The sequence below is a fragment of the Colletotrichum acutatum genome (assembly GCF_030867785.1).
Source record: "Colletotrichum acutatum strain CBS 112980 chromosome Unknown BDZ83scaffold_267, whole genome shotgun sequence".
In the NCBI taxonomy this organism is placed as follows: domain Eukaryota; kingdom Fungi; phylum Ascomycota; class Sordariomycetes; order Glomerellales; family Glomerellaceae; genus Colletotrichum; species Colletotrichum acutatum.
Genome location: NW_026849261.1, coordinates 1 through 27,265, shown reverse-complemented (window position 1 = coordinate 27,265; position 27,265 = coordinate 1). Strand labels below are relative to the sequence as shown.

The 27,265-nt window shown below is 53.3% G+C and overlaps 12 protein-coding genes across 12 annotated transcripts; 8 read left to right on the top strand and 4 right to left on the bottom strand.

The window, feature by feature from the left end:
* Positions 1–477: 477 nt before the first annotated feature.
* BDZ83DRAFT_758794 (C-x8-C-x5-C-x3-H type zinc finger protein) lies at positions 478–2,303 on the top strand (the record flags this gene model as incomplete). The annotated part of the gene is made up of 4 exons (XM_060515092.1): positions 478–564; positions 688–831; positions 952–2,028; positions 2,226–2,303. 4 exons carry the CDS (start codon positions 478–480, stop codon positions 2,301–2,303), a joined length of 1,386 nt encoding a protein of 461 aa, XP_060357411.1.
* A 2,118-nt stretch (positions 2,304–4,421) lies between these two features.
* On the top strand, positions 4,422–5,860 carry BDZ83DRAFT_225439 (uncharacterized protein). Its single transcript, XM_060501768.1, has one exon. It carries the CDS (start codon positions 4,540–4,542, stop codon positions 5,605–5,607), a length of 1,068 nt encoding a protein of 355 aa, XP_060357410.1. The 5' UTR covers positions 4,422–4,539; the 3' UTR covers positions 5,608–5,860.
* A 126-nt stretch (positions 5,861–5,986) lies between these two features.
* BDZ83DRAFT_736349 (fungal-specific transcription factor domain-containing protein) lies at positions 5,987–8,773 on the bottom strand (the record flags this gene model as incomplete). The annotated part of the gene is made up of 6 exons (XM_060512995.1): positions 8,495–8,773; positions 7,441–8,403; positions 6,955–7,338; positions 6,652–6,878; positions 6,296–6,532; positions 5,987–6,177 (listed from the first exon to the last, which is right to left on the bottom strand). The coding sequence occupies exons 1-6, from the start codon at positions 8,677–8,679 to the stop codon at positions 5,987–5,989; spliced, it is 2,187 nt and encodes a 728-aa protein (XP_060357409.1). The 5' UTR covers positions 8,680–8,773.
* A 1,232-nt stretch (positions 8,774–10,005) lies between these two features.
* Positions 10,006–11,535, top strand: BDZ83DRAFT_758791 (uncharacterized protein; the record flags this gene model as incomplete). Its single annotated transcript, XM_060515091.1, has 3 exons — positions 10,006–10,297; positions 10,450–10,517; positions 10,570–11,535. 3 exons carry the CDS (start codon positions 10,006–10,008, stop codon positions 11,533–11,535), a joined length of 1,326 nt encoding a protein of 441 aa, XP_060357408.1.
* Positions 11,536–11,706: 171 nt separating this feature from the next.
* Positions 11,707–12,438, top strand: BDZ83DRAFT_758790 (uncharacterized protein; the record flags this gene model as incomplete). Its single annotated transcript, XM_060515090.1, has 1 exon — positions 11,707–12,438. The coding sequence occupies one exon, from the start codon at positions 11,707–11,709 to the stop codon at positions 12,436–12,438; it is 732 nt and encodes a 243-aa protein (XP_060357407.1).
* A 342-nt stretch (positions 12,439–12,780) lies between these two features.
* Positions 12,781–14,820, bottom strand: BDZ83DRAFT_594990 (uracil permease; the record flags this gene model as incomplete). Its single annotated transcript, XM_060506753.1, has 5 exons — positions 12,781–13,538; positions 13,632–14,164; positions 14,225–14,249; positions 14,327–14,580; positions 14,660–14,820. The coding sequence occupies 5 exons, from the start codon at positions 14,818–14,820 to the stop codon at positions 12,781–12,783; spliced, it is 1,731 nt and encodes a 576-aa protein (XP_060357406.1).
* Positions 14,821–15,235: 415 nt separating this feature from the next.
* On the top strand, positions 15,236–19,171 carry BDZ83DRAFT_714014 (hydantoinase; the record flags this gene model as incomplete). The annotated part of the gene is made up of 7 exons (XM_060511649.1): positions 15,236–15,649; positions 15,757–15,781; positions 15,896–17,432; positions 17,502–17,959; positions 18,032–18,287; positions 18,402–18,842; positions 18,899–19,171. Exons 1-7 carry the CDS (start codon positions 15,610–15,612, stop codon positions 19,169–19,171), a joined length of 3,030 nt encoding a protein of 1,009 aa, XP_060357405.1. The 5' UTR covers positions 15,236–15,609.
* A 400-nt stretch (positions 19,172–19,571) lies between these two features.
* On the bottom strand, positions 19,572–20,704 carry BDZ83DRAFT_225354 (uncharacterized protein). Its single transcript, XM_060501767.1, has one exon. The coding sequence runs from the start codon at positions 20,394–20,396 to the stop codon at positions 19,752–19,754; it is 645 nt and encodes a 214-aa protein (XP_060357404.1). The 5' UTR covers positions 20,397–20,704; the 3' UTR covers positions 19,572–19,751.
* Positions 20,187–22,179, top strand: BDZ83DRAFT_644628 (TfdA family taurine catabolism dioxygenase TauD). Its single transcript, XM_060509766.1, has 2 exons — positions 20,187–20,778; positions 20,878–22,179. Exons 1-2 carry the CDS (start codon positions 20,461–20,463, stop codon positions 21,766–21,768), a joined length of 1,209 nt encoding a protein of 402 aa, XP_060357403.1. The 5' UTR covers positions 20,187–20,460; the 3' UTR covers positions 21,769–22,179.
* Positions 22,180–22,453: 274 nt separating this feature from the next.
* Positions 22,454–24,099, top strand: BDZ83DRAFT_686157 (1-aminocyclopropane-1-carboxylate deaminase). The gene is made up of 2 exons (XM_060511259.1): positions 22,454–23,099; positions 23,189–24,099. The coding sequence occupies exons 1-2, from the start codon at positions 22,915–22,917 to the stop codon at positions 24,039–24,041; spliced, it is 1,038 nt and encodes a 345-aa protein (XP_060357402.1). The 5' UTR covers positions 22,454–22,914; the 3' UTR covers positions 24,042–24,099.
* A 401-nt stretch (positions 24,100–24,500) lies between these two features.
* BDZ83DRAFT_736343 (uncharacterized protein) lies at positions 24,501–25,348 on the top strand (the record flags this gene model as incomplete). Its single annotated transcript, XM_060512994.1, has 1 exon — positions 24,501–25,348. The coding sequence occupies exon 1, from the start codon at positions 24,641–24,643 to the stop codon at positions 25,346–25,348; it is 708 nt and encodes a 235-aa protein (XP_060357401.1). The 5' UTR covers positions 24,501–24,640.
* A 1,135-nt stretch (positions 25,349–26,483) lies between these two features.
* On the bottom strand, positions 26,484–27,257 carry BDZ83DRAFT_644622 (putative nitrilase family protein; the record flags this gene model as incomplete). The annotated part of the gene is made up of 1 exon (XM_060509765.1): positions 26,484–27,257. A coding segment is annotated over one exon (774 nt), but the record flags the coding sequence as incomplete, so codon positions are not given.
* Between the last annotated feature and the right edge of the window lie 8 nt (positions 27,258–27,265).

Below are 27,265 nucleotides of genomic sequence, written 5' to 3'. Positions count from 1 at the left end.
CTGTAGAGTAGGTAGCCTTGGCTCACGGCCCTCCACGCCATATACCCTTCGGGAGGTCTGCGGTAAGGGCTCTAGCCCGGCCGCCACGGCGTTAAATACAACAACAACAACAACAACAACAACAACAACATACAAGAGGGGACCCCTGGCGCGGGGATCTTTTACGGGGGAGATTTTCTTAGCCCCAAAACAATCGCCGCCCGGCAATCTGAATGGCCTAAAGGGAAAGAACCTGGAAGCAACCTGGAACGCTCCAACAACACCCCTGGTTTGACCCCACCTGAGACGCTTAAGTAAGGGCATGTTTCCCCGGGTCTGGTCACAAAAACTTCATCAACTTCACCTCACCCCCTCCAATCTCACCACCAACTCATAGACGTCACCGCATCACTCATTCATCAATACAACAGTCAAGAGCAGGTATTACGGAGAGCGCGGTCGTGTGAGGAAAATTTGTTGCGACCGCTTTAGCACACCATGGACGAAACGGAGGATTTATCGGCATACGTGCAACAACTGGAGCTTTTCCGCCGCAATGATTACACTCGTGATCAGATGATCCAGGTGAGATTTTGAGATCTCCTGGCGATGCCAACCCCTACGACTGTCTGATGAGGTCATACGCTATGGCTACTTCCTTTTTCCTTCGTTCATCTCATGGCCGGTTGACTGACTTACAGTACCCAGGATCTACTTGCTCGCCACGGCCAGCTTCAGCAAGCTTACCGCGAAAAGTGCGATGACTATAATAATGAGCGGGAATCGCGCCGAATGTGGCAGACTAAAGCCAATAATCTGGGAAAGGACGTAGTGGCTCTTAACAAGGCAAATGTACGTCTGTTCCTCCCCTCGTTCGTGGCCCATTCAACCAACTCATCGACGAGCCATCGGCGCAGAGCTAAAGCTCTCACGCCCAAGCCAAGCATGAGAAGGTACTGACTTGTGAGACAGGAATCTAATCCATTCGTTTTTGTTATTATTGATGGCGACGGCGCCATCTTCCAAGAATCCTTATTGAAGAGAGGCGCAGAAGGAGGTGCCGAAGCCGGGTATCTCCTGTCGACAGAGATAAAGAATTACGTTACCGAAGCCTACCCCGAGGCTGCCAGCGAAGACTGGAACATAATCGTACAGGTAGTCCTCAATATGGACGGGCTCGCAAAGAAGCTCCACGCCTCCGGTATTATCCCTTTCACTACTTCAGAACGCACTCTCATCGAGTTCGGACGCGGCTTTGGTCGCGCGCAGCCTCTATTCAGCTTCATCGACGTCGGCTCAGGCAAGGAGTCGGCCGACCACAAGATCCGCGAGATGCTCCGCGTCATGGTCCGCATCGGCCAGTGCAAGCATATCTTCTTCGGCCCTTGCCACGATAATGGATACCTTCCGGTCTTGGAGCCGTATAAGCTAGACGATAAGGTGGCTTCAAAGTTCACACTCATCGAGACGACACCCGCCGAGGAGGGCTTTAAACAGCTCAAGTTCCACAGAATTATCTTTAACTCTGTCTTTATGTCCGAAAAGCTTCCCGAAAGAGTCCAGCGACAGACCATGGGCATGCCGAGCATGCTCCCGCCTCCCATCTCCTCCGCGCCGACCGCCACCATCTCCGCCGCCGCTAAACCGCCGACCGGCCCGTACCACACCAACTCCAACTCCGCAAACAACGGAGCCTCTGTCGAGCCGCCCCGGGTCACCAGTCCGATCTCCAGCGGCTCGCAGACGCCCGCGTCTAGTTGGTCTACGCTGACGCGGGTCTCCACGGCGCCCAAGCCCATTGACATCTTTTCTACAAAGAAGGTGCCGCAGCCGAAATACTACCTCATGAACGCCGACAGCCAGCGCATCGACGAGCCGCTGCCAAAGGTTGACCCTATGGTAGAGAAGAGATTCAATGCGCGCATGACGGAGACGGGCAAGAAGTTTTGCAACAATTACCACCTCCACGGCGAGTGTAAGAATCCAGTCTGTTCTTACATCCACGGCGATAAGCTTAGCGCCAGCGAAATGGTACTATTGAAGCAAAAGGTGAGTGTATACCTCCGCTTTGTGATTTCATGGGGTAGTCTTTCTTCATTTTTGGGCATTCGGCTAATGTGTGTCAAAACAAAAAGTCTCGCGGTATTCCCTGCAGCTTGGGTTCCGAATGCGACGACGTAAACTGCACACTAGGCCATCACTGCAGATGGCTAAAGGATTGCAACCACAGCTATTGCCGCTTCCAGGGCTACCACGACATTAGTCCCAAGCCGAGAGTCAAGTGCTTCGAGGATGGCAGTATGAAGATTATCGATAAGCTCTAAGATTATTTACCGCTCATCCATCATTCACCTAAAACAAAGAAAAAGAAAAAAAGGCAAAAGGCAAAAGGGGGTTTAGTAACCACTGAGAGTTACTACTTCAGAATCGCGAGGTTGGATCTGAGTAGTTTGGAGAACAAGAGATTCGCTGTCAAAGGCAGGGGAGATTGTGCCCGTAAATCGAGGATATCGCGAGCAGGAAAGATGAAAGCATATGAATGCAGCGCGTGTGTGGGGGTGGACTCGCTCTTTATCCACGTCAAGCCGCACCGACGTGGGAACCCCATAAAATTCAGAGAACTAACACTTAAAGATGCAGGATATTCATCATCCTCGTGGCCTCTTATCTCCTCACAGCAAGATCTTGGAAGTATCTCACGACCACGTGCAACAGAAACCAAAATAAGGAAAGGAAAAAATTAGGGGATGGGTGGCAAATGACCATAGAGCTAACGCCCCTGGCTGGAAACGAATAGCGCGCCCCTCAGTCAATTTACCAGCCCATTCTAGAGAACTATTACACACACAACGCCCAATCTTGAAAGACAACTGCAGAGACTCGTCGAGATTGTTGCCTAATATGCAATGCGCGTGTTTAAATCGAATGCCCATGCCCAACGTGTGGCCTCGTACCACCAAAACCCCTCTTTCTAAGTCCAGTGCTGATTCGCTGAGAGCAACATCTTGGAGGAGAATATCGCATGTACCTATATGTAGTAGCTGGGCTTCTGCAGCTTACACCTAAGCACTGTACATGTGCCTGACGTGCGTACGTCAGCAAACATCCTGCATGACTACCTGCCTTAGAGTGGTACTTCAGTGGATGCAGCCGTATTCTATTGTTCTTCTATTGTCATCGCTTAGAAGTAGAAGAGCGAGGTTGGGTTTTGCTTTGGACTCTTGGCTGAGGACTTGAGGTCACCTTAATAAGCTCGCTCTTTGTGGATTGTATTACTCCCCCGGGTACTAATGGCTGGGGTGGCCCAAGAAACCAAGTCTTCACTTGAAACACCCCCGCAACGATAGAGTATGGTTTGAAAAGTGAACAACAAATACAACTTGCCAATGTCCCATTCATCTGAGATAGATGAGTCTAAACCCTCAAGAATTCTTTCATCGGCTTTCCAAACCCTCCTTCGGGTGTTCTCTTACTTGGCCTGTACTTCTGCAGAATTCTTCCGACGTGTTTCTTGTTTTCTTTTTGGAATCGGAGACGATCTGACGGCGAATTAAATGTTGAATAAGTTGATAAGTTATCATATCTAGTCTGTGTGAAGATCGGATCACTTGGTTGTGATGCGATACGAAGATTCGTGCTAGGTTTGCAACAGCTTCAGCCTCTGCGCTCCATCCTCGACGATCTTGGAAGAGACGAAATCGAATCAAGTTTGTGTTTGCCTCAGAAAATCCAACGGTCTTTCCAGGCAATAAAAACTCGTTCCAAGTGAGATTACACAAGCAACTAAAAGATCTCGTTCTCATTTCCAAACATTCAACGAGTGGTAGTAGTTTGACATAGCACGCTAGAGTCAAGCGCAGAAGCTTGGGAGAAGCACAGCGTCTCCGCCCAACCAAGATGACTAAGTCCAAGGCACGGAGCGAGCACCTTTACCAAAATTCGATGAATCAAGCCGATTGAGCCTCTCCCGTGTCCCAACTTCTAAGATTTGGCTTGACCTTCAAAGTCTTCCGGGCCGGTAAGGACCCACACCGGAGCCCGCTATGACGCCAGACGTCGGAAGCGCACCATCTACCCGGTGGGGTCATCGCGGAGATAACACGCACTTCCCATTGGATATCGGAACAGCATCTGGGGAGCGGCGGGAGATCTCTTGGCGGACATTGGTTATCGTTGCAAAACTGGGGATGCTGCGGCATCAGACCATGGCCACGATTCAACGACTCCAGTGTTTTGTTCCGAGCTTGATGGAGCGGTCCAGATGGCTTCGGAACATGAGATCGAACGCCTCTCAGACGTCATGCTGGCCGGAGTTCTCGGGATGAGCGGGTGTCGCCTCACAGTGAGTTTGGTTATCATGGTGGTTAGTGAGTCTGTAAGAGGTGAGGAATGAGATTCGATTCCGTATAAGAACCGGTCAACAATGCTCCTATCCAGGAGATTCTCTTTCTGTCTCATCAGCACACAAGCTTCATATCCAAATATATTCTACGAGAACTTGATTACCCTCACACACCAAATCTTAACGCACTTCGCCCAACACCATCGCCAAGTATCAAAATGCTCGGCAAGATCGCCCTCGAAGAAGCCTACGAAATGACAGGCATGGAAGCCAAGTCAGAGTACGAAGCCTCCCTCTACATCAACCCCTCCGACCGCGCCCGCTACATGCGCCAAATCAGCGACCTCAACTCGGAGCGCGTCAAGCTCGCCGACGCCCACGGCATCGGCTACACCATCGTCTCTCTCACCGTCCCCGGCATCCAAGGCATCGCCGACCAAGCCGCCGCCGAACGTCGCGCCACGGAAGTCAACAACTGGGCCCACGACCAAATCAAACACAACCCCTCCAAGCTCGGCGCCTTCGCCTGCCTCTCGATGCACGATCCCGTCCAAGCAGGCCGCGAGCTCCGCCGCTGCGTGACCGACCTCGGCTTCCACGGCGCCCTGCTCTGCGACTTCCAGCACGCCGGCCCCAACGGAGAGACGTACAAGTTCTACGACCAGCCCGAGTACGACGCCTTTTGGGAGGTCGTCTGCGCGCTCGACGTGCCCGTGTACATCCACCCGGCCGCCCCGGCCGACGTCGTTCTCGAGAAGCTCTATGCGCAGCGAAAGTACCTCATCGGCCCGCCCCTGTCCTTCGCCAACGGCGTGAACCTCCACCTCATGGGCCTCATCTCCAACGGCGTCTTCGACCGCTTCCCGAAGCTGCAGGTCATCGTCGGCCACTTGGGCGAGCACCTCCCCATCGACCTGTGGCGCATCAACCACTGGTTCGAAGATGTCAAGAAGCCGATTGCCGCGGCGGAGGGCAACGCGGACCGCATGTGCAAGAGGACCGTGTACGACTACTTTAGGGAGAACATCTACGTCACCACGTCGGGCAACTTTTCCACGCGCGCGTTGAAGTATGTGGTGGACGAGATCGGGGCCGACCGCGTGCTGTTTTCGGTGGATTACCCGTACGAGACGATCGAGATGTGCTCGGCTTGGTGGGATGGCCAGGCCGAGGAGGTGAAGGAGGCGGTGGGTGGCGTTGAGAATTATCGCAAGATTGGGCGTGATAATGCGAAGAAGCTGCTCAAGCTGGGCGAGTTCCATGACTCTGAGGCGCCTGTGTCTTGAGAGGGAATTCTGTTTGTGTCATAGTAGTAGCTTGAATAGCCCACACTGAATATTTGGTTTATCCCACTCCGAGAACTCAGCTTTCCCGTTGAGTTCCATGTCAGTCACCATGGATGGCCGCTGAGGCGAGGATTATCAACCGTCGCCAGCGGTTTCCATTCGAATGTTCCAGTTAACTTGGAATTAGGACTCTCGTGCCTCATTAAGACCCATGACATGGGAGGGCTCACAGGTTAATTATTCTGGGCCTGAATTCTATCAGTCAAAAGAGAACCGTCATTTTACGTAGTAATGTCGTACACTATAGGATACAGGAGCTGGATGATGAGGGTGGCTTATCGGAATAGATTAATGCCCTTGTCATTGATGATCGCTGCATTTATTGAAAGATTCCCCAGTTGGTCAGATCTATCCCCTGAATATTGAACCAGCTTTCATTGAGCAAATCAGAGCCTGTGAAATCCCCAAAGTCCTGCGCCAGGGTCGTCTGGTTCAAATTAGGCACAGAGCCAAACGGGAGCAAGACGTCCTGCTCGCTCCCTTGCTCAAGTCGCGCATCGTATGTTTCTGCTATGCAAGAGCGCCAAAAGAATGGTTAGCTTCTCTCCTGTTCAGTCTACCAATTTCTATTCATGAACAAGGAAAAGACAACCCCCTTTCTTGCTCTCTATGTGTATTCTTCTCTTACCGTTGGTGGCGGGGGCCCCGCTGGGAGCGTCTCGCTGCGAAGCGACAGCCATGACAGATGCGCGAAGCTTTTCCAAGACTTCAATGCCTCGGCTAGAGGACTCGACATGCTGCTTGTGAAAATCGAAGATGCGCAAAGCTTTGTCCCACGAGGATTTTGTCGGCTCTGTTTCGAAGCTGACATGGAGATCGGGGCACAGGGTCGCAACTACCAGAGTGGAAGCTGCGGCAAAGGTGACTGTGATGATAGAGTAAACAAAGAGTTAGCTAGAGTCGCGCAACCTGAACCAGAAGTTTAAAGGGCAAGAGACAAGAAGCAGGCAGGCAGAAGGATACGAAGAGGAAAATCTTGCGTACAAAGTAGAACATGCCAGGCCGAGCTCTGCCTGACGCTACCAAGCTTCTCGTAAAGATCCTGTAATACACTGTGAGCCGTCGAAACGCAGAGCGAGTTCGCCGAGTGTCCTAGACTGTCTCGAAGTGTATGCGAGGCGTCCGTTGCGAATGGTTTCTGGGGTCGGCTGCCGTGCTTAGCTTCGGCCAAGAGGAGCGGACGTAGGAGGAGAAGCCGAATCCATAAGACTCTTATTTGCACAGCTGTAAGTAAGACTCTCTACACAAGAAGAATAAACAGACAGACTGGTGAGAGAGCCATCTTACCTGGACTTGAGGATGTTTGCCTGCATCTGCAGACACCCCCGTAGCTCTTCGTCTAGCCGTGTCAATTCCGCGCCTTCTCTGAGGTAGAGCGGAATTGAGTGGCCCAATTCGTCGAGCTTTGACGAGAGCTGTAGGACATGGCTGAATGAATCGGGTGTCTTGTCCGAAACAGTTTCGCCTTCGGTGTAAAATTTTGCTAGTATATCATTTAACACATCAAACAGCGCAACGGAGTGTACAAAGAAGGCCAGGTACGAAGGTCGATCCGACGGTTGTAGGCCTTCGGAACTCTCGGACAAATACTCATCGTCGATGGGCTCCGGTGGAGGGACGGAGTACTGCCGAGACACAAGGACAGGTCTCCCAAAGGTGGTTGCCGTGAGTCTTGGAAGCGTTGACGTTAGTTGGGTGGCAATCATCTGGATCCGAGCAAGCGAAGGCAGCGACACGGGTGCCACGGGTGCTGGCGGGAAATCTTCTGCCTACCTGTCTAATGTTAAGCAACAGTGCCAGACACGCCGCCTCATCTCCCTCTTGAGCTGACTTTCTGAGGACGCTGGCCCATCACCGCGGGAGTGCAACCCGAGACCCTGCGCAACTCGCAGTGCGACACCCACTGTGTTCCAACATCGGTCTGCGTACTGCGTGTAGTGTAGGTAAACGCCCCTCAGCAGCAATAGCTGGACGAGTTGTAGAGAGGAGTGATCGAGCGTATCGACTGACACAAGCTTGCAAGATTGCTTATAGAACCTATTGGCTAGGCGGACTTGCTCCATTACCGAGACCTGATCTGTCCGCTGACACCCGAGAGCCAGCACGATGCTCAAGGTGGCATGGAAAACGATGTCCTTGTAGTCTCGGCTAGGAGGTCGGCCTTTAGATGGCTGCCACACTGCTTCGTACGATGCAGTAAACGACGGCCGGTGGAGTATGGGGAACACCGGGTGGACAAAATCCCAAAAGCAGCGGAAGAGATTATCGGCGAGCCACCTCTCGGGAAGCATTACAGGGTCCGGTAGGATATCAGGACTCTTTGGCTGCGTTGTTATCGCAAACCCAAGCACTGTAGGGGTGGCTTCCTCCGCGTCGAGGCAAGCCCACTCCTCTGGGCTCTTTGTGTTTGAGCTTCTGGGGCCCGCAGCTTCTGTCACCAGTCGTAGGAATGAGCTGTTGGATGAAGGACCGTACATGGCATCGCCATCTGCTTCGTTGCGAGACAATGGTGAAGCAGATTGAACAGCGTTCGTCGCTAAGGGTTGAGCGGGCGGCTGGGGAGTGATGGTGCCAATAGTAGTGGTTGATCCGTCGGTAGTCAGGGAAAAGACATTATGAGCTCCTCCCAAAATATCTGTTTCTGGACCAGGATCGGGATGCGGCAGTCCGCCACGAGCTTGAGCTGCGGGTAGCTCTTCCAAACGCTCCAGCCTCTTTGACAGTTGGGAAATTGATCTGCCAAAATTTATCAGCAGATTTCGCTTGCCAGCAAGGTAATGTCCATTTTGGACTAGGGATGAAGGACCAGAAAACCCACGGCACGTACGGTGTCGATGACGCATGCAAGACGGATTCTTGATATGTGCACCGTTGCTGCCAACCTTTGAATGTACAAGAAGAACACACCGGGCGCGCTCCATCGCATCCAGACTTACGAGCGCGGCATGGGTTGCAGGCAAGCTGCGTTTTGCGCCGTTTACGCGGCGGCAACTGCACCGACGTCGTGGGCATGATAAGGTTGTGGTTGATTCGATGGCACGATGCTTAATGCGCGTCAAACATGCTTGAGGTGAGTTTAGAAAGACTAGTGACTTAGGTAGGTGAGGTGGGTAGGGTAGCGCCGGTACCTCGGGCACGTACCTAGGTGCCTTACGGTCTCTCAAGGTAAGGTACTGAGTACCTTCCTCGCGGCGACGTAGGGTACCCATGCGAGGTACCTAGGTACCCTGAGGTGCTGGAGGAGATGGAAGGCGAGAGAAAGGCGGGGCCTCTGCAGGTTTGATGTGTACCCAGGTATCTAAGGTAGGCAAACAGGCAACACTCAACTTTCCTCAGGTATTCCATGGAAAGTTCTTTTACTGCTTCCACTGTCATTGTCACTCTTGGTGCTATCTCTGTTGTTGATGTGACCTACTTTCTGCGTGTTCTTGGATAAATAAATCAGAAGCCTAGTTCATCTGCCAAAGGTCTTTTCAGATCAGGTAAGATCTTTGGGTGATGAATAAAGAGGAAAGGTAAGACACTCAAGTCAAGGTAAGTAAGTACTTGAGATAATCGTCCGTCAAAGGTCTAGGTTAAGGTGCCTTGCCTGGCATGAGTCCTTCGAGTGAAAGCATAAGCTTTCGCACAGTGCTTCTTTTACTACGAGTTGTAGTGCGCCTTGCAAAGTAGCAAACGCCCCTAAGGTTACTAATGTAAATTGCGCATGTGAATGTGTTTGGCTTTCAATCACAGCCAGGTGGAAAAGATGAAAAGAGAAGGACCTCCCCGTAAGAAAGAGAGCAAGAGATAGAGCCTCGGGAGAAACGTCTAGAAAAGCCGATACGCATTCTCACGGGAGAAGGTGCCTTCCATCCTTCAATTTGAGGTGGGTAGGCAAAACCTAGCCAGGGCATTAATAGCTAACTTTCAGTAGGGAATTCGATCTTCTGATTCCTCTCCCAATTCCTCACGAGATCCCGTGATCATTGTACCAATACATCCCACTTCGTCCGAGATTCCTATCATCCTCACTTCCGAGTTTTCACCCGAACTGTTCACCTTGTGTGGCACTTTGGTCTCGTCTACGACATTGGGTTGGGATTTTGGTCAGGTAAGTCTATCTCCAGTCACGTGATCTTTCTCCGAAACCAACATAAGCAGATATAATAGTCGCACCGCCACCAACTAGATCCCAACATGTCGCGCCCCATTCCCGAGCTAGACTTCGAGGCGGAACTTTAGAAGCTCTTAACTCTCCTGACAGAATGCTTTCGCCGTGACGACCCAGAACTCAGGCCCACCTACCGAGACTGTCGGAGTTGGGAAAAATCCTATGCTTCGACCGTCAGACGAACCATGGCCTTACGCGGCAACAATGACTGGCTCGGCGACAATGGAGAAGAAGATCTCACCGAGCGATTCGAGCTTCTACAGCAGATCCGAGATGCAATCCTGAACCATGGGAGCATCCAGCGGGAGCGCTACAAGATCGAGTTCCTCCAGAGAATACAAGTCTGGGCACACATTTTCGTTCTGAGCTTGCCGCGTCTCCGAACCTTTCTGGCGGAGGTGCAGGCCTCTAACAGCGACAACCTGGTCTACACCCTCAATCGTTCATTCAATGACATGGATGCCCTTATCTTGCTGTGTGAGTATTCCTCTCACATGATGTTTTTTCTTTCAATTGTTAGATTTTTCTATTCTCAACTTTCTGATTCGTTGATGTTCATGTTACATAAATACAATCAGTCGTCTTTTTTGCTGTATAATGCACGCACAGGCTAACTTCTTCATCGTCAGTTCGGGGTCCGAAGGAAGAATGGATCAAAACGGGTAACATCTCACGAAGCAATGTTGAGAGAATTGCGGTATGTCACCTGTTTTTGATGAATCTACACCAGACTAACTCTTCCGCGCCAGACCGCCCAGAGAGATCTCGGGAGATGCGCTTTTACGGGCTACCTACTCGGCGAGAAGTGTCATATTCTTCCATTCTGGACTCTTAACCGACCGCGCTGTTGCGACGCGCTTGATGCTGCTGTTGCAGTGTACGGCCTTGCACGAATTCAAATGCTCAAGGCGAAGCTCGTCGATCCCGAGACCAACATTGTTGACACCTCTCGAAACATGATCACGTTGCACCCAATGCTGCACAAGTATTGGGACCGTGGACTTTTCGGTTTAGAGCCCGTCACTCTCTTGTATGAAGAGGACAAGAAGGAAGAACCCGCCAATGCGGGTCCATCGACACCCTCAAAGGTCGCCAGCGAGAGACCCAACGAGGAGAGCGGGGCGCCGGGTTCCTCACGGTCTACGAGATCTGGTACCAAGAGACTCGGCGATAGTTCCCAGATCACGCCTTCCAAAAAGTCAAAGAGAATCAGCGAGGGCAAGGGTAAGGGCAAGGAGAGGGAGGTGGAGCTACCGCAGGATGTCGAGCCCGCGAAGGAGGACGACGAGCCTGCGAGGAAGCCAATTGGTATTCGAGCTCGACTCCATTGGCTGCAGAAAACTAGGGGCTTGACGCCAGAAACTCTCCCAACGAATTTGACCGAGTTAAAGCGGGCTTGGAGCCCGTGGGATGATGAGTACTCTGTTCTCCGCAAGGATGCTCGGCCCGTTGACGACGGCCAGATCATCGACATCTTCGATACAGCAGACGCCAAAGCCCCCGATTTCGATATTCTACAACTGCAGTTCGATGTTTTCCGCATGCAGGCCTTGTCTGGCAGGGCTGACCCGATCATCTATGCCCCGGATTGGTACTACGATGATGATGGGGAAATTGTTTCAGACCCCATGCCAGGAAAAGAAGAGGCTATCCGGGCACATGAGGCTCGGGAGGCGCGGGAGATTCAGGAGGCTCGGGAGGCTATGCAGGCTTAGAAAGTCAGCATTCCTTCTTCTGACCCTCAAGGCTTCGATCCACCTGCCGTCGCTTCTTCATCTCGTCCTCAAGGCTTCGATTCATCTGCTATTGTTTCTTCATCTGATCCTCCTTTATCTGTCCCTCTCTCTGCCAACCTGTCTTCGTCGGGAACTCCGGGTCAAGGGTCCATGCAAGCATTCGCATCAGATGTGGCGCCTCTCCAGAGAAAATCGTCAGGTTTCGGCTCGATCCGGAAAAGGTGGCCGGGCTTCAAGCCGGACTCTAAGCCGGACTCTAAGCCGGAATTCAAGCCCGACTCCAGGCTTGACTCTAGGGCTGAATCCCGATCGGGGGCCAAAGCTGACTCCAAGGTGCAAGCTATGAAGCGCCGGTCCAGTTTGATCATCACTGGTGCTACTGGTCTATTCTCACGCAAAGAAGGGAACCGGCGGCACCAGGCTCGCGAGCAGGCCAATGATGGTCAGTCTGATGCCAGCCCTCAAGCCAGCACTCTGGAAGAGCAGACGGCAGTGGGCGAAGGCTCTGGTGGCGGCAAGGAGAACGTCGACCCAGCGGACCCCGACCGCTCGCGTCAAAGGCCGGAGCAGCGTAGACGGCGCCCTCTTTCTGATGGCCAGGAGCGTGTACCAATTGCTTCCGCCCAGAAATCGCAGGGTCATGAACGTTCCAAGAGTGGTGGTTCAGGTGAGGCATTGGAAAAGCCCAAGAAGCTCCTTTCTCCGAAGTATCTTTCCAAGCGCCGGTCCGAGGCCGAGTTCAAGAAGCGCTCTTCTGCCGATCAGATCGAGAAGCGCCGGTCCGTGGGCAATCTCGATGAGCTCATGTCTGAGTCTCCCGAGAGCACTCCAAGTGGTTTAGGACTGCAGTTCTCAGTGGCTCTGCGTCTTCGAGAGGTCTGAGAAGAGAAACTTGGGAATGATCAACGGAACTGAACGAAGTGCGATGATGAAGGGGTAGACTAATTAATGTATTGTTGTGCTGCTTGAAGGGACGAAGGGGATTTTTCGAGTTAATTGTCGTCATTATTTCATCACTTTCTCCTTTGACCTTCGTGACTCTCTGTTCATTGCCAACGGCTGATCCAAACCTCTTACGACAAGAATCTAGCTTCGTGACCTTAATGATTATAAATTGGTAGGCCATGGAACGTCAATTCAACCTTTATGTAGGTCATTTTGAGATGATGCCTTCACGTACACAATCGAGAGACCGTGTCGATGAATTTCAGATCTATTGTCTACTCAGCGGCGTCTCAAACTCCACCACCGTCTTTCTTCGCCACGAGCATCCTCCGAAATCTCTCCCGCAAGAGTCACAATGCCCTCTTCCTTACCAAATTCAGACACCACAGCCTCCTCTTCGCAAGGAATGACCCCCAACTTGACCGCCTCATTCGCCGTAAACGTGCCATACACATCCACCTTATCGTACTCCCCAAGATCCTCGACAGGAAACAAGACATTCACCCCCCAAAACAGAACAAACGAAATCATAAACCCGATAAAAAACGCAACATAATACAGCTCATACACCGCATCCGGCGCACCGCCCACACCACCTGCACTCACAATCAACCCGCCCACCGTCGGCGCCCAACCCGCAACCCAGCACGGGATCACCCTCCAGTTGACGCCGTGGCGGTACCAATAATCGGACCCCTTCGGGTTGAACAGGTGCGTCAGCCGGACACGTCGACGGCGCAGGACGAAATAGTCGCAGACCATGACGCCCATGATGGGCGCGAGGAAGACGGCAAACGAGTTGAGGACGGCGACGAAGGTGGCGGCCTGGTTGATGAGCTGCCAGGGCTGGATGACCCAGGCGGCGGCGAAGGTGAGGAGGGCGCCGCGGCGGATGTCGAGGTAGCGCGGGAAGAGGCCGGCGAGGTCGATGCCGCCGGCCACGGCGTTGGAGCAGACGTTTTCGAACATGGAGGTGAAGGCGAAGGCGAGAGCGAGGAAGAAGACTGCGGCGCGGGAGCCGGGGGAGCCTTGGCCGTCTGTAGAGACGTGGCATGTTAACGGACGACCTCAAGATATGTAGAAGACATAGAGGAGAAAGGAAAGTAGCGATGGATTAGGAGGAGACTCACGATCCATCATGACCATCAACAAATCGGGCGGATTCCAATAAATCTGCCCGTAAATCTTCTGACACGCCGCCGTAGTCACTAACCCGCCCAAACACACAAGCACGCCAGTAACCCAGTACACCGACACCGTGCCGACGATATAATCCCTCTTATTCTTCGCATACCGCGAAAAGTCACTACTATTCGTCATGCCTGCCGCTTTTCCACCGATGGCCTGGTTGATCCCCGCCATCATCAGCCACGAGGCGCTCCATCGGGACGAGGAGGGTACTTTCTCGCCCTGGTAGAAGACGGGGCCAACCCCTCGCGCGACAGCGACGGACCAGGCGAGGATGGCAACCATGGCGGCACCGCAGGCGACGGAGGAGACGAAGAAGGGCTTTTTGAAGCGCTCGGGGCGGATGAAGAGGAAGGGAAGAGAGACGACCCAGAAGACTGTGAAGCCTAGGAGTTCGTAGGTTGTTGTTGGAGTGTTTGCGCTGAGGGTGTTGGGGATCTTTGCGAAGGAGGGCCAGATTGCGGTGATGCAGACGCTGCGAGAGGTGTACTGTCAGTGTTTGAGACTTGGTTCAAGGAGGGGATGCTAATCGTACGTTACTAGTTTACCTCCATTCCAACCTGTTGAAACCCGGATCAGTCATCTTGTCGTATGTAGAAGGGGGATGGCGTCTTGGAAAGACTAGAGACACGCTCACACTGGAGAGCGGTCCAGATAAAGTTGAGGAGAATGCGCTGCAGTAGCGGTATGAAACTCGCTCGGAAGCCCCATGTGTATCTGTTCTGGACGGTGAAGCCAATATGCCAGGTCAGACCGCACCAGGCCACGAGGATCGCAAAGAAGCAGCAGAGGGCGCGGGAGACAACAATGACGGCCATGGCCTGGCCCACGGAGAGTCCCTGAGTGAGGAACGTGTTTGGAGTCTGCCATGTTGCGACGTTGAGAGACGATCTGTTGGAAGAGGCGAAGGTTCAGTATTCGGGCAAAGACTGACTTGTTTCTCTCAACGTATGAGGGGAGTCAAACTTACAAAGACCAGGAGCCGAAAAAGTTGAACCAGCCCCAGGTGCGGCGGGAGGGCGGCAGGGGGATGAGGTCGCGGTTCGACCAGGCGCTGACTTCTTCGTGGCGGAACGCGTCTGACTTGAGAGCAAGGGCCTCTTTGATCCTGCACGCCGTCTTGTTTACCATGGTTACCCTGACAGAGTAGACGCTGCAAACTTTTGCGTTTGTGTTTCCGTTCAAACCATTCGGGAGTGCTTCGTTTCGAGCCCGTGGGAGGGCGAGGGCCAACAGATATATAGGACCATCGTATCTTGAGATCCTTGCAGCGGTCGTGTTCTCTCCTATGGTCTTCAATCCTGTAGACTGTAGGACAGCGAAGCATCCATTCGTAGGTTAACGGGGGATATGTCCTGCTTGTTGCTACCTTACCTTATCTGAACCTGCATGTCGGAAGATGTTCGGGAGCAGTTTGCCGGGGTCCGGGGTCAGTTTTTGTTTGCCTCCATTTCCTTGACCTCTTTATTTTGGGAAAAGAGGCGATACGTCGGCGACTTTCCGAGCATTGGACAGCATGCACGCAACCTTGTCATTCCCCCAAAGCGGCCTTGATGTAACCCACTCCTCCCGGCCAACTTGGTCCTTGATGCCGATGATAAGGATGCGGAACAGTGGGGTGTTCCCCGCCGGTGACATGCCGGGTGATAAGATATGGCGGTCGATCACTTTGGACTCACTCGTCTGCCAGTGTACCAATCCAATGACAGTGGTGAACTAAGGGTTGTGAATGGTCAATTGAGTAGCTTGCCTTGCCTAGTAGTCGTTCATGTTGTTACCTGATAGGATTGACGCCGTTAGGTGAGGTTGTGGTGGGGAGCACTATCTCTCCGTAACCCGGGGTTATTTCTAAAATGTTGGCCTCTACCCCGATGCCGGCACCGTGTCGGAAGAGGTCCGATACTTCATCAGTTGAGTGCCATGCACCTCATCTGCCATCGTCATTGCAAACACCTGCACTGTAGGATATCATACCGTCAGCCATCTCAACAGTATTGTATCCAAATAGCCAAAAGTAAAGAAGACGAAGCACCGCCAGGTCATCAACAAAAATGGCAGTCCCTACCTTGAGATTAGGCGTCGATGTCGGCGGGTAAGTACCATCGCTCTCATCTCATATCACCTCACCTCTGCATCAACACGCTTCACATCAACGAAGCCAAACTCCTCCTTCCCAATGGCAAACTCTAAACTGACACACAAACAGAACAAACACAGATGGCGTCATCCTCGACCCAACTTCCTCCTCCTCCTCTCCCCTCGGCATCCTCGCCACCCAAAAGACCCCAACAACACCCAACCCAAGCACCGGCATCATAACCGCAATCTCCCACATGTTCTCAACCTCCAACATTCCCCCCTCCCGCATCGCAAGCGTCACAATAGGCACAACACACTTTATCAACGCCGTAATAGAACAAGACGCAACCCGCCTCGCCCCCGTCGCCGTCATCCGCCTTTGCGGTCCCTTCTCTGCCACCATCCCCGCCGGCGTCGACTGGCCCCCGGCCCTGCGCAACATCATCTGCGCCCACCGCTCTCTCGTCGACGGCGGGTTGGAGATTGACGGGGACTTGATTGCGGAGCTCGATGAAGATACCGTCCGGCGCGAGGTGGAGGTTGTACGGGCAAAGGGGATCAGGAGTATTGTCGTTGTGGGGATTTTCAGTCCCATTGACGTCGTGTATAGGCAGGAAGAGAGGGCGGCGGAGATCATTCGCGAGATCTACCCGGGAGCTGACGTGGTGATGTCAAAGGATGTGGCGAACATCGGGTTCCTTGAGCGTGAAAACGCGGCTATTCTCAATGCTTCTATCCTACCCTTCGCTAGGCGTACGATCCGGTCCTTCCAGGATGCCGTTACGCAGCTAGGCCTCACCTGTCCCGTCTTCGTGACGCAGAATGACGGGACGATTCTGCCAGCTGCCGCGGCGGCGCGGTTGCCCATCAGGACATTCTCCAGCGGACCAACGAATAGCATGCGCGGTGCGGCGTTCCTCACGAGGAACCTAGAGAGAGAGAAGGAGGAGACGGGCCCGATAATGGTCGTCGATATCGGCGGGACGACGACGGACGTGGGATTATTAATGGCCAACGGGTTCCCCAGACAGGCGGCGGCGTACAGCGAGATCGCGGGGGTACGGACAAACTTCTCGTACCCAGACGTCAAGAGCATCGGGCTCGGGGGTGGATCTATCGTCAAGAAAGAGAAACGCACCGGCGAGATGGTGATTGGGCCGCAGAGCGTGGGATACCAGATCCAAACAAAGGCTCTTCTTTTCGGCGGCGATGTTGCGACGGCTACGGATTATACTGTACTCGCGGACCCAGACACCGTCAACATTGGAGACCGGTCTCTCGTTGAAGGTGCAAGCGGCCTCGCGGATGACGTACCAGCGTTCAAGGCCAAGGTGAAGGCGATGTTGGAGCGGATCGTGGACACGATGAAGACTTCGCCCGAAGATATACCCGTCGTTCTCGTCGGCGGGGGCGCGGTCATTGCGCCTGATGAGTTGAAAGGGGCGAGTAGGGTTGGAAAGCCGGCATGGTCTGGGGTTGCGAATGCGATTGGGGCTGCGACGGCGAGGGTTAGTGGTGTTGTGGATGCGATTGAAAGTACTGAGACCAAGAGCGTGTCCGAGGCCGTGGAGGCGTTGTCGCGGAGGGCTGTTGATCGGGCTGTTGAGAATGGTGCTTTGCGGGAGAGTGTGACTATTGCTGAGGTGGAGAGTTTCCCTTTGCAGGTATGCTTTCTGTGACGAGTCGAATGCTTCGTGAGAGCTGAGTTGGAACTTACGATATATGTTTGGCAGTACATTGCAAACAAGTCACGAATCATCATCAAAGCCGTTGGAAACTTCGATTTCTCCAGATCAGCATCCCTGGACACAACCACGATCCCAGACGACATCGAGCACTGCGACGAAGAACTACCCAGACCACCCGCACCACCTCAAAACGAGGAAGTCTCATCACCGCAATCCTTAGTTTATATAAAAAACTACATTGACGGCTACAAGCCAAAGGTTCTCAACCGGCAATGGCATCTCTCCGAAACAGACCTCGATTGGATCACCACAGGCTGCTACATCCTCGGCACAGGGGGCGGCGGCTCTCCCTACCAGCACATGCTCCGCCTCCGCGAAATGATGCGCGCAGGCGCCACGGTCAAGATAATCTCCCCTTGCGACCTCAAGGACGATGATATTGTAGCCTGCGGCGGCGGGAAGGGATCGCCGCAAGTATCCATCGAAAAGCCGTACGGTGATGAGTAAGGCTCCCTTCTCCACACGATGGTCCTCTGGAGAAGCAATACTTAGATTCTAATGCTTATGTTTTGTAGAATCATGGAGTCGCAGAGAGAACTCTACGCATATCTCAAGACGAAGCCCACTGCCGTGATATCCCTCGAGATAGGAGGCGGCAACGGCCTGCAGGGCCTCATCCTCGGCGCCAGCACGAATCTCGATATCCCAACAATCGACGGCGACTGGATGGGTCGCGCGTATCCCATATCTCACCAAACCACGCCGGTAGTCTTTGAGAAGAAGGCGACGATGATTCCGTCGTGTATATCAGACGGGAACGGCCGAATCATGGTACAGCCTCTTTCTTCTCGTCCTCCATCCTGCCGAATATCCTTCGCTACTTACCACAAGTCAACGTGTGATGGAGATGACAGTCTTTACTGACTTTTGTGTGAACACCAACAGCTCATGACAAAAGCCCGCACAGAACTCGACGCAGAACGCGCCTTCCGCGCCGCCCTCTCACAGATGGGCTCCCACGTAGGATGCGCAAAGGGACCCGTCAGCGGCCGCGATGCCAAATCCTGGGTTGTTGAGAATACCGTCTCGCTCTCCTGGAGGATTGGCCGGGCCGTTGCAATGGCGCGGTGTACCAACGCTGTTGACACAGTCGCCGAGGCCGTCGTTGATGTCGTTGGCGGGAGGCAGTCGGCGCGGGTGTTGTTCAGGGGCAAGATTGTAGGCATCGAGAGAGTTACTAGGATGGGGCATGCGTTTGGTGAGGTTATTATTGAGGGGTATACTGACGGCGGTAATGATGGCGGCGGGGCGGTTGAGAAGTTTGTTATACCGTTCAAGAATGAGAATATTCTTGCGAAAAAGGTTGGTGGTGATGGGAAGGAAGATGTAAGTCTCGACAACACCCTGCCCCCGTTACGAGAAGGGAAGTAACAAGTATGAAGCTGACGTTCATGATACTCAAACAGATCCTCGCAATCGTCCCAGACCTAGTCTGTGTCCTCGACGCGCAAAACGGCGAGGCCCTCGGCACGCAAGAATACCGCTACGGCCTCTTCGTGGTAGTGCTCGGCATCACGGCGTCGGACAAGTGGACGTCGACGGCGCGGGGCATCGAGATTGGCGGGCCCAAGGGGTTCGAAATGGACGGGTTGGAATATGTGCCTCTTGGGACGTTTACGAAGCCGCGGAGCGTCATTGACGAGTTTGGGGGCTAGTCATGATGGGTCAAGGGCCAAGAGGGTCTTGATGTCCCGAGTGATCGAGTATCGTGCTTGTTCGATGCGGCTTGTGAAGATGGGTTCATTATGGGTCGAGCTGTGTCCTCTCCATCTCCGGTTTCGGGTGGATATGAGGTTGATTCTTGGATAAACGTAAGTGGAGAGATTGTGGCATGTACACTGCCGGAAGCCATGTTTATAATAGTGCTCCTCGGCATTTAAATATAAACGCTTAGCAGTAGAATGAATAGACTTCTAGACAAAGCCTCAATGATCACCAACGCTTACATGGCTTACCGTCCTTAGCAGCGAATTGGGCTCATAAACCGCACATCCAAGCTGTAAATCCCCAGGACCTGCGCAAAGCCGCACGTGTGTCATCGTGATGGTCGAAAGAATCGACAGGGTTACGATCGTCAAACCGTTGCATTTCGCGCCGGGGTGTGATAACGCAACTCGGACTAGGGGCCAGAGGAAGATGGTGTGTTGGGGTCGTCTCCAAGTCGTCGGAACTTTCAGCGCCGCACCGTCAAAGTTACCGAACCTCTGCCAGGTTGGCAGAGGAGAGGAAGAGGGGTTAACTGAGAAGTGAGAACCAGTGAACCACGCCGCCGTTGTCGGTTCCTGTGGGAGCACTGCGGGAGCAGCCGGAAACCGAGGGTGTCGAGTCCGGAGCCCTGATTCCTGGGAGGCATTCGAGAGAAGAGACAATCACGCAATCGAGAGAGAAAATGTCGGTTAAAGAGGAGAGCAAGGATATGACAGCGGAGCAGGAAAAGTTTGTTTGGGAGAACGGTAACACTGAAGAGACACAATGCGTACCGGTTCCAAGCGGTCGGCAGTCAAAGGCCCGGAGGTTTTGGGGCGCGGGGTCCCACGTTGTCGTCCATGTTGATGGAAGTTGAACCCCCGATCGGCGGGCCCCACAGCAGGAGTGTCTCGCGTCATCGGACGGCCATTGCGATATGGGGGGGCCCAAGCACGCAATCTGTAGATGAGAGCTCGACACCATCAATTCCCGGCCAGACGGTTGTAGCATTGTTACATTGTGCCTGTTCAATTGTGAGTACCTTACACAGTAAATATCAGTGATGTATAATGAGGGGTAGATCAGATAAAACCTCTCTCTCCCCGTTGCAGAACCTTTATCCCCTTCTCCAATTTCAGTCTTTGTGATATAAATCCGTCTCATCTGCCACTTCCCCTCATTTTGAGACCTCATTCTGATACCTCACCTCAACACCTTTTCATTTCTCTCAATTGATACCCCTTGAATCTTCATCACAATGGCCCCAGGTGCTCTCATTGACGAGCCCGTCCAGCCTTCTCAGGGTCCCTGGAAGGGCAAGAACGACGATGCCCCCAGAAACATCTTCCCCGACGGCATCCGCACATCGGGACAGCACAACCCCCTCTACGACGCTCTCAAGCCCTACGCCGAGTTCCCCAAGGAGATATCAGGCCCGACGGTCTGGCACAAGGAGGAGTTTGAGCAGCAGCCCGAGAAGTGGACGCACCGCTTCACCCCTGAGGAGGTTGAGGAGCTCGGCCGCACCTCTGATGCCTTTATCGCCAGCAACACCCCTCTGACGGGTATCTCCAAGGTACGCCTGACTTTGTTCCTCGAAGGAGAGATGAAGACTACCACTCGAACGACTTCAACCCGTACTCAGATGACAGTGCACTAACACAACCACCAACAGTCCAACTTCCCCCTCCCAACACTAGGCAAACGCCTCACCGACCTCCGCAAAGACCTCATCGACGGCAAAGGCTTCGTCCTCTTCAAGGGCTTCCCCGCCAACGAATGGGGCCCTCATAAGACCGCCGTCGGCTACATGGGCCTCGGTACCTACCTCGGCTACTTCGTCTCCCAAAATGGCCGTGGCCACGTCCTGGGCCACGTCAAGGACGTCGGCGACGATCCGACCCAGATCGACAAGGTCCGCATCTACCGCACCACCGCCCGCCAATTCTTCCACGCCGACGACGGCGACCTCGTCGGCCTCCTCTGCGTCCAGCGCTCCGCCGAGGGCGGCGAGAGCGACCTCGTCAGCATCCACGCCGTCTGGAACGAGCTGCAGCGCTCCCACCCGGACGTCGCGGAGACCCTGACCAAGCCCATCTGGTACTTTGACCGCAAGGGCGAAGTCTCCGAGGGCCAGGAGGAGTGGACTAAGCAGCCCGTGTTCTACATCGAGAACGGAGGGCAGCGCCGCGTATACTGCAAATGGGATCCCTACTACGTGCGCTCGCTGACGCGCTTCTCCGACAAGGGCGTGATCCCGCCGCTGAGCGAGGAGCAGCTGCACGCGCTCAAGACGCTCGAGGATACGTGCCAGAAGTTGGCGCTGCACATGATTCTCGAGGTGGGCGATATCCAATTTTTGAGCAACGCGCACCTGCTCCACGCAAGGACGGCGTATACGGACCACCCCCACCCGGCGCCGCGCCGGCACTTGTTGCGGTTGTGGCTTTCGACGCCCGAGAGCGAGGGCGGGTGGGTGCTGCCGTTCCCTGATAGCAAGGAGTTGAAGAGGGGCGGGATCCAGGTGAACAATGTGCCTCCGCGCGCGCCGTTGGATGCGGAGTAGAGTTTGTTCTGGTGAGGTTCGTTAGCATTTTTTGTGAAAATTGTATTTAGAGCGCTGGTGAGGATGAGAGGAAACATTCGGTGCACCATCTGAGATGCGATGAGATGGATGGCTTTTGATTGCATTGCTTCATGAGATTGGCGGAAAGCCCGCATAGAGATTCTCAGGAGACATGGCTCTGCAAACATGAATGAAAAGAAAAGTAAAATGTGGAACTCAAAATGAGATCGCCATCATGAAGTGAGCCCTCTCACCCTGCAGTGATTGAAGTCATGACCGCGCATGCACACTCACTCCACTAGTGAGATTTAATATTTCGGATGCGAGAGACTGAGATGAGCAGTTTCCCGGAAACACCATAGCCATCTAGCGGACAAATGGTGTGATTGCTGTGCCTGAGAGAGATTGTGCGTGGAGAGATGAAGGATGAGCGACTGCGGTGCGTCCGGCGAAGTTTGGCGAAGTTTTCCGCGGGATCGAAGTTACCCAAGTTTCCCGGCAGTTTTCCGTCCACTGATGGCGGGGTTCTTTTCATGTCATGTCACTCACTGCGACCTCGAAGTGACCCCGCCGCGGGGCTATCGTCTTCGTCGCAGGGGAAAGTGGTCCCCTAAACGCCACGGATGGAGGGGCAGCTTCCGTCTCAGTCCTTTCTCACTGCTCATGCATAGCTTACCGCGATATGAGAAACTCATCGTGAGAGTGAGCCCGCCTTCAATTGAGCAACTCACTGAGGTCACCATTCACTCATTCACAACAAACAGGAATACTTCGATAATCGTTTGTCTCAATCGCATCAAGCACACTCAAATCAAGCGCAATCAACATCTCTTATCGCCAAATTGCCCCGCGATCTCGTTGCAGATAGCAGGTGGACCACTGCACCGTCCCCCTTATCCACCCGCCCGCGGTGAGCCCGCCCGAGTCAAGCCCGCCTCTTGGCTTCATCCCATCCGACGTCGCTCCTCGTCACATTACACATACAACGACTCTATTATTAAAGACGAGCCCTGTCCTCGCGTTCCTTCACAATGTCTCTCTTGTATCGTATTCCTCTCTCAGTATTGCTTCTCTTCGCCACTTGATACCCCTCCCTTTCCAAGTAGACTTATTTACATCACCCAACACCACACCCAAGAACTCAAGATGGCGGCAGTCCTCCCCGAGCCCTTTGCGAGCATCCCTCGCGAAAACTTCCTCTTTGGCCCCTCGCCCATTGAGCCTCTCCCCCGCATCTCCGCCGCCCTCGGCGGAAAGGTCAATGTCTACGCCAAGCGCGAGGACTGCAACTCTGGTCTGGCCTACGGCGGTAACAAGACCCGCAAGCTTGAGTAAGCCCTCCTCTCCGCCTCCAATTCATCATGGCACCCTCATGAAGGCAAAATGTATCATACCAGAGGACCAAACTAACACACCCCAGATATCTCGCCTCAGACGCCCTTGCCCAAGGCTGCGACACCCTCGTCTCCATCGGCGGCGTGCAATCAAACCATACCCGCCAAGTCACCGCCGTCGCCGCCAAACTCGGCCTCAAGGCCGCCCTCGTCCAGGAGAAGTGGGTAGACTGGACCGACCCCGTTTACGACAAGGTCGGCAACCTCCAGCTCTCGCGCCTCATGGGCGCCGACGTCCGTCTCGACCCCTCCACCTTTGGCATCGAGCACAAGAACACCCTCGCCAACCTGAAAGAAGAACTCCTCGCCGCCGGACGCAAGCCGTACTACATCCCCGCCGGAGCGTCGGACCACCCCCTCGGCGGCCTGGGCTTCGCGCGATGGGCTTTCGAGGTGCAGGCGCAGGAGAAGGAGTTGGGCGTGTTCTTTGATACGGTTATCGTGTGTGCGGTTACGGGGTCGACCATGGCGGGTATGGTTGCGGGATTCAAGCTCGCGGAGAAGTTGGGAGGAAAGAAGCGCAAGGTTATTGGCATTGACGCCTCTGCGACGGTGAAGCAGACGTTCGATCAGGTGCTGCGCATCGCCAAGAACACGGGCGCCAAGATTGGTCTCGAGGAGGGCGATATCACCGAGGCGGATATCATTCTGGATGACCGGTTCCACGGCGGTGTCTACGGTATTCCCGACCAGGTCACCATTGACGCCATCAAGTTTGGCGCCAGCACGGAGGGTTTCATTACGGACCCCGTGTATGAGGGTAAGAGTTTGGCGGGTATGATGCAGCTCATCAAGAACGAGGAGATTGCTGCAGGTAGCAATGTCTTGTATGCGCACTTGGGTGGCCAGCTGGCGCTCAACGCGTACTCTGGCATGTAAACGATTCTTGATGTCTAATGATGAAGTTTTTAGAGTTTTGCAGAAAATAACAATACCCTTTCATGTTCAACCTTGGCAGCCATCGTGACTGACTTTGTTTTGGTACTTGATCGGAGATGGGAGCAGAGTTCGTCGACATTTTGGTTCACATAACTCCACAGCCAAGCCTTGATGGTCTAACATTGACCTATCTCCGAATAGAGGGCCAGACTGGGATATAATTTCAGGTACTGCAGCTGTTTCTGACAGCTGTTCCTCGCTTGGATCGTCGGGCTGAAAAGACTCGGGAGAGCGAATCTGTCGTGGATGACAAACCTTCAATTACTGAGCTTGCACATATTCAACTTGGAACCCTCATTCTTCAGAAGAACAACAGCCATTCATCATCGGCTCCAGCTCTTCGAATACTCATTGCAGAATAAACAACACTTGCTCAACAGCAACGATCACCTTCCACCCTATAATCGCCCATCCTCATCCGCCGCCAATGTCCGTCATCTGGAATATCGCCTTCCTCTGCAGCCTCATCATCACCATCGAGGTACTGCTTAACTCGCTCATAACAATCAAGACGCTTTCTACACAAAAGCGGGTTCACTATGTCGACGAGCAGTAGCTCCCTCTCTATCGGTGCCTCTGCTGATGCTCCTTCGAACATCACAAATACGGACACTCCTCCAGATCGAGAGCCTTCGCCCCTGTTTCTCAAGCTACTCGGGATCTATATCATGGCATCCAATTTGTGGGTCGCAACCAAAGCTTTCGTCTCGAACAGGGGCATATGGAGGTCGGAACCTAAGGTAGAGAGACACCCTAATTACGAGAAGCTCATGGATCTCGCACAGCGACACGAGTATCTACAGTGTCATAGAAGGCGGAAGATTGTCAAGGAGAACCACCACGGCGATTACTTCCAGCAACGGGTATCCACCCCCGAGGACGACAGGAAGATGTGGAAGACTCTCTTGCTGCCTACCATCGAAAGCAAAGAGGAGAAGGAAGAAAGAGAGAGGGAGGAGGAGTCCAAGTACCTTGTTGACCTGATCGTTCAGATGCCTATCCTGAGCACACCTTGCGGTGAAGCTGAGAAGATCAAGGACTATGAGCAGCCCAAGGACAAGGAGCAAGCCAAGGTTGATGAACAAGTGGAGGCTGATGAACAGCCCGAGGAAAACGAGCATGCCGAGGAATATGATGGAGGCAAGGAAGACGAGCAAGCCAAGCACAATGAACAAGTTGACCCAGACGCCTGGACGGTAGACGGTGTACTCGCATCAATCGATTACGAGGCACTGGGTTTGCACTGAGAAATTTTGTCGGGTTTGGGAGGCTTACATACGACATGATGCTCAGAGACGGAGAAGAAGGTGGCCTACTTAACAATCTGTCTTATGGTATAGTCCACCTTGGTATCCTACTCACACCCCCTCATTCCAAAGTACTACCTATCAGAGGGGCATTTGAAGAAGGCATGTGTATCCCTCAATGTGTTCTGAAAATGCCTCCCAAAGACTAGTGAGAGTGAAGTATCATGGCTCCAGATAGTAATAACGTCAATCTTGAGCCTCGAAAAGATTTGATCCAAGCCAACTGAAAGCAAGAATCGAATGCACTATACGTTCGCGCCAAGTCTCACATTTATCCCAAGTCTGCATCGCATCTGCCTTTGACTTACATAGGGTGAAAGGAAGGCAACTTCCGTTGACCAAGCAACTGCCAACAAATGGGAAGGTAGGAGATTTCTCGAATTCACCTGTATCAAAAAATATTCACAACCGACGACTCACCGGCCTCATCTTTTGGGTCAACCTTCTTTCACATCCTCCATCCGTCTCCCGACTTCCCAACTTGCCCGTTGCAATTTCTCCCGCCGCACTTCACAATCCACATTTCCACCCAAAAAGACTTTGCGCGAGCTTTATAACCTTGATCTCCAAACACGGCGGATAGCGAGTTCATCATTTTACCTGCACGCTTTTAGATGTTGCCATATTGAGCATATCCTACATCTCTTATGAGGCTAATGCACATACCATTCTTCGAACCCATGGCTCGATTTGAGAGTTTGACTGGCGGTGAGGGACATCCAATGACTCGTTCCGACACAAAGACGGGCCGATGCATCAGGCATACGCCCGCCGAGATAGACAGGTCTTCCACTAATATTCCAAACGTAGACACCGAGCACGGGAAAAGCTTGGATACTATTGCTTGCCATAGAAACGAATTTAAGCCATGGTCTCGTTTCTATAAGTTTGTTCCATGCATCTTGCCGTTCATACAGAAGTACGCTCAAAATACGGAATCGAGGGGTATGGTCACGTCCGTATATCCTGCAAGAATCCTCTAGTACTGCAAAACGAAAGTCTCCAATTATGGTAGCTACAAAGTCAGCCCTGTACGTACTGAGTACGATAGCTTTCACGTTCAAACCCCATAAGGTTATGTCAGCTTGGCGATGTCGGGGTAGAGATCCCATCTCCGCTGGGATCCAATAGGGATCTGCCTCCTCGCCTGACCGATAGATTCGTCGCTTAGATCCGCATATACAATCGCCGGTCCTCTCTCTGCAGTCGCGATGATCTGCCCATCGGGATCGACTACCATGCTGTGGCCCCACGCTGGATACCCAGACCCCGGCTCGTACGACTGCGAGCACATAGCCACATACAGCTGGTTGTCAAGGGCCCTGGCACGTGCAAGACATTCCCAGTGTAGAGGACCCGTGGTACTGTTGAACGCCGAGGGGAAAATCAAGGCAAAGGCACCATTGCGGGATGCGATTGTGGCGAACTCGGCGAACCTGATGTCGTAGCAGATTCCGAGCCCAATCGTGCCGTATTTAGGGAGGTCTAATAAAGTAATGGAGTTGCCTGGAGAAAGAGTGTCTGACTCGCGAAATGTCATCTGGCCTGGAATATCGACGTCAAACAAGTGGGCTTTGCGATGCTTTCCGATGAGCCATCCGTGAGGCGAGAAGACGAGGCTGGTGTTGAAGATCCTGCGCGTATCCGGGTCCAACTCTGGTATACTGCCGCCGACAAGATAGACGCCAGAAGCTTTTGCCATACTACTCAAAGCATGAAAGCTTGGGGATGAGGATTCCGGTGGCGGGGCTGGTTGCAAAACTTCGGCGTATTCTGGGAAGGATGTCGTGGAGTAGGGCGAGTTGAAGCATTCCGGGAGTACGACAATTTGAGCTCCGTGGCTTGATGCCTCCGATA